The 12769-nt window shown below is 39.5% G+C and overlaps 1 protein-coding gene across 13 annotated transcripts in view; it reads right to left on the reverse strand.

Annotated features, from left to right (window-relative positions):
• The window catches only part of FRYL (FRY like transcription coactivator), a 240210-nt gene that overhangs the window by 27917 nt on the left and 199524 nt on the right, over positions 1-12769 (reverse strand). For 9 of the 13 annotated variants that reach the window (XR_006785141.1, XM_045833907.1, XM_045833905.1 and 6 more), the window contains 6 exons: positions 11295-11465; positions 9347-9487; positions 6861-7058; positions 5089-5250; positions 4894-4968; positions 4395-4580 (listed from right to left, as the gene is read on the reverse strand). Coding sequence is in view for 12 of the 13 variants with exons in the window: in XM_045833907.1 (XP_045689863.1) it covers positions 4395-4580; positions 4894-4968; positions 5089-5250; positions 6861-7058; positions 9347-9487; positions 11295-11465 (933 nt within the window). In the remaining variant the exon portion in view is untranslated. The remainder of the gene's footprint in view (positions 1-4394; positions 4581-4893; positions 4969-5088; positions 5251-6860; positions 7059-9346; positions 9488-11294; positions 11466-12769) is intronic. The other 4 variants (XM_045833908.1, XM_045833903.1, XM_045833902.1 and 1 more) reach the window with 1 other exon arrangement.

A 12769-nucleotide genomic window follows, 5' to 3' on the forward strand; every position in this document is an offset into this window, starting at 1 on the left:
TTTACGTTCTCTATTGTATTACTGGGGACCAACTAAATCTACTATCTAGGCCATTTCTAGTCTAATACACAAACACAGATGAGGTCACAGAGAGGACGAACACATCACAGACAACAACAAATAAACACCCCACAACACCAGGCTGCAACTTACCTGCAGCTCCTGGTTAGCAAAAAGGAAAACACACAGAATTAGAAAGAACGAAGACAAACATTGAAATATACACTGCACTTCTGGGGAAAACTCGTTGTGGTTTCTCTAACTCAAAGACTGATTCAAGCTCTGGGTTAAGCTTTGTGCAGGAAGCCAACATGAGATTTAAATTACTTTTTAATGCAAAATATGTGAGCAAGTCAGACAGACACTTAAAACAACATTTCTTTGATACACTTCAGCAACACAAACTTTCAAAAAACCTTCAAAATTTACATAGATTTAATACTTGGTACAATGCAGAACTGACTTACAGCAAAATACCGACACGCAGCTGACGACATACGAGGTCATGACTATTTCAGACTGTAGGATGGTTCTGACTGAATCAAGTGGTCATTTCTTATTATAAAATAGTTTAAGCTATTACAGCTATCGAAACCTAACTTTTGCCAACTTTAAAAGGTCAAGAGGAAATATGGCAAATTCTATTTCACCCTGGATTTATAGAAGTTAAATTTCTGTTATTCTAAGCTGATCCTCCCCTGTAAGGATATCATTCTGACAACTCATCCTAAGCCCCGATATGACAGATTACAGTGAATTGGCTAGCTAGCAAAATATAATTTATGTTCCTTTACTCAAGAGGGATTGTTCAGAACAGAGGTTTTCAAATCCTTTAAAAAAAGAAAAAATAAAGCAGAGGAATACCTATTTCAAATGAAATTTAAGATGCAAGTCGACTGTGTAAAACTGATGAACAAAACCAGAGCCGATCTGGTTGGACCAGGAGCTCCAGCCATTGGCCCTGGCATCTTTCTCTAGGATGCACCGGGCTCTGCTGGAGCCAGAGCTCGAAAAGCCACCTTCCTAGAACATGTTTCAGGGGGTATTATGTAGCATACACACGATAATGGCAATGGCTCTCAGCGCATATTTGGTGAAGGAACAAACACACACTGCGGGCTTTCAAGATTTCGTTAGCAGTTGAGTTTGTTTGTAGCAAAGTCTTTCCTGTTACCATATTTTGAGAAAGACTACACTTAGCTTTTAGAAAAATCTCTATCATTTGATTTGGCCTAATTATGAGGCAGAATTAGCAGCACTCTCCCCAAAATGCCATCACTTGAGTTAAAGACAGACTTACAGTAAACATCTTTCATTTAATTGAAAAGTTTTATTTAAAAGCCATTCTTATTACTGCTGACATTTTAAAGTACTGGGTAAACTTGGAAGCATTAATAGTGTTCTTTATAAAAAAAGCAAACAAATAATAACCTTATCATTACAAAAATGTCAAGGGCCTACCTTTAACAATTTTAAATTCTGAACTCTAAAGAGCAAGTAACTACAAAAGAATCCAGAAGCTGCCCACGCCCTTGAGATAGGGCAGCAGGCCCCTTCGTCCATTCCACTTTCTTGCTTAATTATTCATTCAAGTCTGTCCTATTTCCTACAACATGTTTTCCAAGTTGTGGATGTGAAATCTATTTTAGAGGGTGGTGACCTGCCCTTTTGGAAAACAAATATAAAAAGGAAGAGAACAGAAAATTTCAGGGCGCATAAAGCACTGAGGGAGGACACATACCCTTGCAGCTTGTATTTTGCAGGTGTGCAGTATATCCTTGGATGTGATATAAAATGTATTGACTGTGGAGCACAGTACCTTCAAAAAAGAGCTTAAAAGCTGCTGCCCTGCAAGCTGTGCAATTGGGTCTTCGGGAAAGGTAAAACTGAACTACTGCACAGAAACCTGCACAGCTCCTAGGCTAGTGTAAAGGCCTTGTGTCTGACGAGGCACTGTGGTCACAGCCTCCCATCTGCAGGGGTGGCTGAGCACAGAAGAGGACCTCCCTGATCTGGTTTCCTGTCAACAACTCCTGGAGGGACAGGACACAAAGCCATTACATTTCATTCCTCCACCTCACCTACTGGAGCCAAAGGAAATGCCCCATCAAGAGAGCTGATGAATGCATGTGTTATATGGGTGACTTGAATTCTCTGTTGAAAGACACCAATGACATGGTATGGATACTTAGTAAGGCATTTGGGCCTCTCAAATACAGAAATTTGTAGCAGTTTTAGAATGAACCTTTTTTTGTCTTGTTTGACATAAACTTCTCAGGTGTGGGTTCCCGTAGTTTAGGGTGCTGACCTCAGTGACAGGGACAGGTTCCTAAGACAACCAGGGCAATCCTGTCTGCTTTGCCTGAGTGATTGTTTCAGAAACTGGCCAATATCTCAACGTGGGCCGATGAGATGTGACAAGAAATTTGCTAAAGGATTTAGGAGAGCAACTTCTTTCCTCTACTGAGAGCATTTCTGGAAGTGACCCTAACTTCTGGCAAACACTGCTGCTGTGGGTGGAAGGCCACACACAGCACCGACAACCATCTTTGTGCTGTCTGAGGCCCAGCTGACTCAGGGAGAACGGCAGGGCTTGGACAACTGCAGAGAAAGGGTCAGCGACCACACTGAGCTGTATCTAGAGTAGCCATGATTCTGGATGATCTCAGTTTTGTGAGCTCACAAATACACCTTTTGAGTTGGATTTTGCATTTAGAAAGCACCCGAATGACACGACCATCAATTTGATCTAAACTGAATCAATTTAGGGGGAAAGCCCTTTGGGTGTTGAATGAAGGGAGGCATTTAGGAGCACTGGCTACATCACATCTTAAAGAAGAGAGTGGCGAGGACTGCCACAGGAAGAGTCTCCGTCACCTGCTGTAGAAACAGGTTCTAGAGGGCCAGAGCCTGTTTAATCGCCAATTTAGAGTGAATATCACATTCTTTAAAATTGTTTGATAAATTTTAATTCAATTTTGTTACTCTTTTGCTGCACATTAATTTCACATGCTAAACATTTAAGTCTAAACTCACCCAAAATGTAAAAAATAATTTTGGTACAACATAGGGAATACAGTTAATAATACTGTAATAACTGTGTATGGTGCCAGGTGAGCACGACACTTACGGATGGGAACCACTCTAAATTACATAAATGTCTAACCACTATGTTGTACACCGGGAACAAATGTAATATTAAATGTCAAGTGTAGTTGAAAAAAAATTAAGAGAACAACTTTTGATAAAATCCATTTTTAATTTTCTATTTTTAAAGATAAAGACAAAAAATTAGATGTTCCTCTTTTATTTCAGACTTATTCTGCTGCTGGACTAATTGTACTAATCACACATTAGTTCCCGATTTGACTCGGATCCCAAGCTCCTGGGGTCCGAGGAGTTATGGATGAGACAAAATAAGTTCTTACAGACTACCGAGTCCTGTGGGGGGAAAAGTGATGGTGCGGCTTCTCCCTCAAGAGGAGAAAAAGCCTCAGAGCACCTCTGTCACTCTCTCCCTAGAGGAGAGCACCGGGACCCTTGCCTAGACATGCTTTTTATTAGGTTCAATTTGCACAGGAATACAGGGTGTATATGTAAAGTTCCTCAATTACTATCAGGCAGAAATGATTAAACAATAGATAACATTCAAAGAACTCTGAGGGCTTATTCTGAGTCAGGGTCAGATAGTTAAAGGGCCTTAAAACTTTGGGGAAGGAACTCACTTTCTGCTTGGACCCTTATCATTTAAATTGAGGGTATTGGCAAAGTAGTTTTCATAGGATTTTCTGCAGTCTTTCTCAGGCCTGATTGCCCTAGGGAACAGCTCTTTCCAGCACAGGCCCACACCCACCTCCAGCATTGTTTCAGGCTTAAGGCATTGTTTCAGGCTTAAGTCAGGTAGGGGAAATAAGGCAGCCAAGAGATTAGGAGACTTCTCCCAGACAGAATGAGGACTCAGGCTGTGTCAAAGTCAAGGGTCATCACCCCTTTTTCCTATAGTCCCCCAAGTCCTTCCCTGAGAGCCCCTTTGTGACCATGCCTCTCTTAGGTCATCCCTCCCTTGAGGAATCTTACCCATCATTGGCTAACCAGTCATCCACCTGGGGCCAAGCAGGGTGAGGAGAAAGGGGGCAGAGGTGGTGCCCCTACAAGGAAGATAAGTTTTGTCTCCTAAGTGGCTTATGGTTCCAAGGTCCTTTACTCAGCCTTAGCCCCAGGGGATTGATTACAGCTTCTGAAACCAGTCAGGGTGGTTCCCAACACTGATTTAGGTTTTTATCCTTTTGACCTTACACTGACCTTCATAAGGAAAGTGTCTCTGGTCAAATCTTCAATTTTTATACAGTTACAACTGTTCTATAAATATTACAATAGAAAGCCCATATCCTTACCTCTGCGTCTTCCAGTTCAACATCTAAAAAGTCAAAATCCTTAAAAACTCCAAACTGTTGTTCACTGGTATTATCTTCCACCGCTACCTCTTCCTCTTGAATTATGTCTTCCGTGGCAGAAATCAGGCTAGTCTGCTGGTCACCGACTTCCAAATCTTCGTTAGAAGAAAACACCACCTGACCGCCCCACAGAAACAAAAGCCATCTGTCAGCTTTGTCATCCTCACACGAGACATCAGTGCCCTAAGAGCACCACAGGCCTCAGCTGTCCGTGAATTCAGAGGTGGCATTTGGTCTGCACGTTCATGTCTAACTGGGTGATCCCGTGAGGGGCACAGCTGCCACGTGTCACAGAGACAAGTCATGTTTTTTTCATGCTCCGCCAACACCATAAGCCAGGTAAGTTAAAAAAGGCAAGCAAGAAGACAGAATAATCTCCCTTTCCTCATGGAATAATGTGATTTTTAAAACCTTTACACACGGTTTCATGGTTACTCACTGATGGATTCTTCGGAAGGCCAGATTCTGGACCACAGAGAGAAAGCACATTCATTAACTTTTCTCTTGTTCTTCGCTAAGGGAAAACAAAAAATCAAATGCTGGGATTACTATTAAAATAAGACAATTTCTCAGGTTTTCACACCCACGATAAAAGTTGATTCTTCTATTCCCTAGAAGCTCAGTTTTAATGTACCTGTGATAACTGCGGCCTTTTCCAGCTCACAGGAACCAAGGCGGTAGAATTAGAACCAGAAGAAGTGGAGGAAGTACTTCTAGTAACAGCGATCACTTTTGGTTTCCCATTTCTTCCAGCTGCAGTATGCTGATCACCGTATTTGTTTCCAATAATTGGTGTCTACGCACGAACAAAATGCCAGTGTTTAACTCAAATATTTCAACATAAAGGAGTTGAGGGTATAGCTGTGGCATTTTTAAAAAACAACCAACCAAAAAACAGCGTAAGGAGAAAAACTACTTAGCATGTGGTAGATGTTACAAAAATCAAAGATGTCTTTTTTTAAATCAAGATTTCATTTTATTGGAAGTAAGTTTCTGAGATTATCAGAGAGCTTGTTCCTACTTTCAATATAGATCCACTTTTCTTAAAAACAACCACCTCCAACCTTTCCCCACACAATTATAAAATATATCTTCTTTGAAAGCTCAGAAAATATAAAAATAACTTTTAAAAATTTTACCATTCAAATTTAATGTCTCTTAACATTTTGATGTTTTTTCAATGCATATTGCTCAGTGGGCTTCAATAATGTGCTTTTGCAAAGACTCAAGGTAAGTAACAACTTTAAAGAGGAAGATATCTGTGTAACTTACTACAAATCTGATGTATAACATCTCCAAAATTTACTTCAGTAAAAATTCTATGAAGATTCAAAACTCATTTATATGTATTTGGCTTTGAACTGTCTTGAATTTGCATTTGAAAATAACATTCAAGCTCACCTGCACGTTATACAAGTCCCTTTCTTATGATCTGGTGCCCACTTACCTCCCTAACCTCAGCTTCTACCATGCCCCCTTGAACTTCACACACCAGCAAAACCAAACTTGCTACTGTTTCCCAAACACACCCTACTTTTATGAACCCATGTTTTGGCACAGGCTGCCCCTTTTGCATGGAACGGTCAGCAAGCGCACCCCTATTTATCTTTACGGGCGACTCCAGACTTCCACAAAGACCCGCTCTGACAGCACCACCACCTCTGGGTGATTACACTTGGACAGTCTGCCATGTGACGGTGGACTGTGCGTGTGCCCGTCTCCCTTACGACAGATTCTAACCCTAATGGGATTCTGTACTGATTTCCCTCCCCTTCCCCCTGGTCTGTTTTCCGTCCCATCCCATTGACAGACTGATCATCCTAAAATGCAAATCCTAATATAAGTATGTCCTACTCCAGCTAAAAATCCTTTAAGAGCTCCGACTGCTGCAAGATAAACCATCTTGTGACTAGGGCAGGGAAGATACCTGCACAGCTCTTGCCTCCGCCCCATGCCTTCGGCTTCATTTCTCACCACACTCAACCTCCATTCTCTGTACTCAGTGCTCAAGGCAGGTCGTGCTAATTGGAAGTTTCCAGAGCCCCATGCTTTCTCACAATTATGAGCCTCCACTCACACATCTGCCTTTTCTTGGATTTAACCTCCCCGTCCTGAGCTTCCAGATACACATGCCTGCCTAGTGTTACTTACCTTTCAACACTCAGCTCAGATCTGGTTAGAGGTATATGTGTTCCTGGAGGACTTTTACTTTCAGCCGAGCACTGACCACAATGTTTATTTTCCTATGTCCCCAGGAGAACATGAGCTTCCGGAGAGGCCTGCTCCCCATCCCCTCTCCCTTTCTAGCCCCTACTGCAGCGTCTGAGTGTGAGCCCAGTCAGTGCATGTCAATGAACAAGTGAGAATTTGCATGAGAGCATCTATATCAATTCCTGATCATCTTACCTCAGATATATCAAAGTGAAAATCTAAGGTCTTCCCAGGCAACTCCTTTGAGACATTGTTAAAAATCTTAGTGAAGGATATTTCAGGAGAACCTGTATCTCCTCCATAGGTCTTGGGGCTGTCGTTGGGCACAACGAGACTTGCCGAGCGAGACACCACCAGTTTTAGGATGTTGAGGGCTTCCTTCCAATAAGGACTCTGAGTTAAAAATGTAACAGACATGTATGAATTACAAATACATGTTTAACTAAGGACAAAAATTTAGTTATACTGTAAACAATGAAAATATTGTTTCTACAAAAACTATGAACTATTCATTTTTACTTAGAAGTCCTAAACAGATCTGAGTTAAAAGAAAGAAAACAAGTTATTATTCATACTGATAGTTTAGTTTTGTAAGACATCATATACTTAATAATGTTTCCAAATCAGAATATCTTGCATGCCTCCCAGTGAGTGCTTTATAAATATTAGTAATGGTAAACAAAGGAGTTACATATATGTGCAGGTTCTTGAAGAATGAAGTTTATAGTTTTATGGCTCTAAATGTTTTAAGTTTTGGAGATTGAACATTTTAAATAATACCTTTTTAGACATAATAGTAAAATACTAAAAAAATTTTAGATTTTTGTTGATAACTCAAGCTCCAAATGATACGTTTAAGCACAGGGCTGAAGTGAGGCTCTCGGGGACTCCTGAGCTGTGTCGGCTGCTCTCCTCCCTGCCTGCGTGGTGGCCATGGTTTTTTTTTATTGTTTTTCTGCTTTTCTTAGTTTTGTATTTTTCTACTGAAATAATTTAGGAATAATTTACTTGATAAATTTATATGTGTAGAAGAATCAATGTCAAATAAAGAATGCATTCTATTTTCCCTTCACTATCTACTGAAAAGAATACATATAAAAACTACTTTTTTCTTACTTCTACCAATATCACATTTCAGCCTTTTGTTATACACACTGTTTACAGTGACAATATCATATCTCAACCTTGTAGTATGCATATTGTTTCACAGCTGATACTCCTGGAGTGGGACACCATTAAAACAATAAAAGGAAATGAAAAATCTTATGCAGAACTGAGTTATACAATTTAGTTAATGACATCTTGCTATAAAGATACCTAGAGCACAAAATATTTAATAACAGAAATGTCCACATAATATTGTGACATTTTAAGCAGATCATTGTAAAAAGCAGTTTACATTTATCCAAGTAGAAATTGTTTCTTTCTGACAAAAATAATTAGAGGCTCTGGCATTATAAAATACAAAAACTTCTTCAGGAATTTCCATGAATTACATGGGCCGCTGTGTTCTAAATGTAAAAGATTATCAGGAGTTCAATTCTACAAAATATTTAATGTTTGAATAAAGTAGAAGTCACTAACTGTGATGACCCATCAGCTACATATGACCTTGGCTCATACAACACTTGAAAATACATTGAAAAAAATAATTGAGCCAGCATTTTAAAGTTGGGAGATTTAAGAGAAAACCCCAGATTTTTGGCTTCTGTTTAAAAAAAAAAAAAAGGAAACTGGAAGCCGTGGCCACACTGGACCTGGACGCCTACAGGGCAGCCGTGGGGGGCAGGGCGAAGTCGTGTTGTTCCGGGCGTGTGCGTGCGGTTTGCTCAGATACAAGTCTACGTCCTATTATTACAGCTATTTGTGGGCCCAGGGGGCATGTGAGCCTGTGGTTCTGAACAAAAGAAATATCTGTGTCCCAAATTAGTAATTCAGTGTGGTATGTGTTTCTATGGGAGACCCAGCTAAATGTCTGATGAATAAAAAAGTCTTTATGCTTTATGAAGAGAAAGGTACTTGAGGAAAAAAACAGAACTGTTACTTGACGAAGCTTTACTCATTCAGAGCTGAGATAGAGGAGATAAACAGGGTCATTAAAGACTCCTGCTTTTGGACTATGTGCAATCAGTGATTTTCAAGGGAATCGAAAACAGGGCCCAGATTACCTAATGGAATGGAAAACATTTTAATCCATTTTTATTACTCAGATATGGACTAAAAAACACAAACTCATTGCTAGCCAAGTACTTCCATTTGTACATTTTGTTTTAGAGAAAGCAAGCATTGCTGGAATAGAAACAAAATATTAATCTGTTAAGGTCCTTAACGAGTTTGCTCTGTAATAAGTTGCACCCACAACGCTGACGGGCTCGGCGAGGCCCGTCCTAACAGATGGTTGGAAGGTGAAATTCTGCACAGACCAGCCTGACTTGTCATCACTTACACTGAACCACGTTAGATTGCTTTAACTTTCTAAGTATCTGCTGCTTTTTAAGAAAATCAGGTACCATTCCGATTCTGCTTTTTGTCACTTAAACACTGAGAATACAGTCCCATGTCCTAAATATTCCTGACTTACCACTTCTTTACTCTTGGATACTTGTGGTGCTTCTGGTTTTGTATGGTTCTAAATCATTTTGAGATGGACATTTCCATACGTAAGTTCTGAGGCCACTCACCTGCACGTATTTGCCAATAATCTTTATGATCTCCAGATTGAACTGCTTCACCGGGGCCGCGGAGAGGTCAACGTGACTCAGGAGACTGTAGATGATCTGCAGCAGTGACTGCTGCATACTGGACAGTCCTTTCTCTAACAGCTGACAGTAAAATTAACAAGCTTACTTTAATCACATGAAAGAAAATTCAATATTGATATTTGCGATATTGAAAAATACAATATGATAGATTCAAACCACCAGTTTATGGTTAGATGATTAGAAATCCAGAGACCAATAAAAGTAAAAGGTAATATCTATTATTGTTATTTGTCGTTGGTTCAGAAAAAAGAATTAGATATTTTTCATCTTAATCTTAGTGTTTTCTTTTACTTCCTTCATTAGTTTAACTGAACGCCATTTACTTTTAGGTAAAGAGAAAAATCACTATATACCACCACCAGGGTAGCTGGGAGCTACCTCCCAAGCTATTCACACCAGCTACTTATTAGCTACGTGATCTTGGACATATTTCTTAACTTCTCTGAACCCCTGGATTTTAAAAAATAAAACAGCAATACTACCCACCTCTTAGTCTTTGCAGGATAATTAAATAAATAGTTAAAATACAAGCAACTTGCTTTAGTACCGCTGTTAGTAATACTTTGAGCATTATTAATAAGAGCGCAGTAAGGGTAATTTACACTTGAGAGAGCAACGTTTGCGGCAAAGCATTCTCCCTGTGGAGTGGACAAGTGTCACCCCTGAGTGCTGCACCACAGGCTGCGCTGTGCCGGGGTCAGACCTCGGATCCCAAGATGGGAGCCTAAGTATAAGATAAACCGAGAGACTTGCATTCTGTCAGGGGAGGGTGCTGCCGCGCAGACAGCTCACACTATCAGCTCCCTTAAATACAAAGCTGATGGGAGCAAGCCTATCAAAACCAACACTTTAAAACCTCACACCAGTCCTGAAGTCTTTTATGATAGCCAACATCAGTGATGTAGCTAAGTTAAAGTGTTATGAACAACATTTACAATGTTTGAGTTATGAGTGATGTCTTTTGAGTTTACACAGCATTTTAGCTTAATTTCTAGAGGTCAACTTTTTAAAAGAGGAAGGTATTAGTTTATTATAAGCTGATAAACTTTAAAAAATACTTTATTTTTAGAGAGGGGGGAAGGGAAGGAAAAGGAGAGAAACCTCAATGTATGGTTGCCTCTCACACACCCCCTACTTGAGCGCTTGACTTGGTTCACAATCCAGGCCTGTGCCCTGACTGGGAATCGAGCCAGTGACCCTCTGGTTCACAGGCTGGTGCTCAATCCACTGAGCCACATCAGCCAGGGCTGATAAACTTTTTTAGTGACTAGGAATTTCTTCCTTTTGAAGTTCTCTTTGTGGCTATCTACTCAGGATTTTATTAGAAATGAAGTTACTTCCTAAACAAAAAATACTAACTTTTTATGCTGTTCTAGGGCTAGTTTTTTTTAAAATAATTCTATGTTAAGCTACCAACATTTTAGATTGAGAAGCGAAAGTAGCGTCAAAAAAAAAAAATTCCCAGCAGAAATGCCTTTGCACACACTATATTATTTGAGAAGGGGTTTTACAGCAGAGAACTAATTTTGTAGAAGCAAACATTATAACCATTCTCTAGGATCAAGACCTCTAAAAACCCATTTTCCGTTTTAAATAGAGTTGAGGTTTACATTATTTTGAGTTTATATCACTAAGGGACAGTGAATAAAGAAATAAATATTGAAAATGGAAAAAGAACTTTATAAAAACTTCCTTTTTACTCAAAAGGAATGACATATTTTTCTTTAAAAAGAGAAGAGATGTAATCTATATTCGCTCTCAAAGATAATTTAAAGATGAGTATCAGTGCTGCTTTCTGAAATAAGCCTATGTAAAAGTTTTGTCACAGAGCAGTTAACCGCTCCCCATCCCTTTCTGGCAAACCTACCTCTGCGAGGTAAGTCACAAGACTGAGCGTGGCGTCTGAGAAGGAGTCGTGCAGGTACCTGCACACCACGTTGATCCAGTTCGAACAGTCCCTGGAGTACGTGTGTGTGCTGTACAGGCTCATCATGTGAGCCAGGTTGACAAGTGTGGGGCATTTTTCTTCTGCGCACACCTAGAGAAAAATAATAACATCATTTCATTTGCCAAAAATAATAATGCAAGTTTAAATTTGATTTCAGGCTAAATGTATTTAATAAATTAATTTAAATGTATTCATTGAAGCTTCAATGTACTGCACTTCAGCGCAGTAGCAAAGTTAACCAGAAGAGGAAAAGAGCACAAGACAGTAAGAGAACAGTGACAGAGATATGGAAAGATGATTCATATGTCAAATGCTTCAGGGGGTGTTAAATAGTGTGGCTTTTATCAGCCTAATGCTCCAGTAAAACTCTTCAGTAAAAACCCATACATGACTTTGTAAACCCTAGATACCATTTTATAACTGTTTTGTAAGAAGAGTTTTGTTCTGTAAAATCTATACAAAACAGGCTCAGAGTGGGAATTCTCTGGGAGGTTCACAGCTGCTGTGCCAAAGAACTGCTTTTGTCTAGAGCCCTTCAGGGTCTCAGTGGAGCAGTCGATTGTGGAAAGCCACAACGGTGCGTGAGACATTCAAAGGACTCCACCGGACTCCCTGCAAGGTGGACCTCAAACTGCTCTTCAGGAAGTCACCTAAAGCTCTTAAGGTCCTCAGCCTATTGTTTACAGGCTGCTTCAAAATACACTGACTTGCTGGAGTTTGTTTCGTACAATACTACGGAATCTGAGTGTTTGGGGTCTTTTCTGACCAAATGTACCTGCTTAGTCTGTTCCCTAAGCTATAGGGACAGGGACACCCAAACAATTCAGAACTGAAAAAGGGCCACACTCATATCTCTATCGTAAAACGGTTACCCTCCATGAAATTTATTTTAGTTTTCTTTTTCCATTTCCCTCACTCTTTCATCTTATCGATGTTTTGTATGTATTTACACAAACTGCCTCGAGTATTAACAATAGTAAAGTATTACCTCTTAAACTATATGTACTATAAAGTCAACTTTCAGATGACTTTTATCGTGATCCATCATGTGGGTATTATCACTGGATAAGCCCGAGATAGGAAGGTATGCAAGACTATGCAGACTCACACAGTACTTAGAAGCTATTTTATAAAATCATTAAAAGCAGTTGATTTTACGCATAAGCCTTTTACCCATAAAATGAACACCAGGAAAAAAAAATTTGGTTGATATTTCTTATTTGCATTTCAGAATATAAGAATTTATCATACTATTTAAAAAATCACATAATTTTATAATTTTACAATTGGTTAGTCTTCAGGAAAATTTTTCATAGTTTAAAGAATCTTTCCCAAAGAATAAGACATTCCTATACAATTCTTATTTTTTTAAGGATTTTTCCCCCCTAAAGAAT

The sequence above is a fragment of the Phyllostomus hastatus genome, unplaced genomic scaffold (assembly GCF_019186645.2).
Source record: "Phyllostomus hastatus isolate PE091 unplaced genomic scaffold, TTU_PhHast_1.1 phas_contig_196, whole genome shotgun sequence".
NCBI lineage: Eukaryota > Metazoa > Chordata > Mammalia > Chiroptera > Phyllostomidae > Phyllostomus > Phyllostomus hastatus.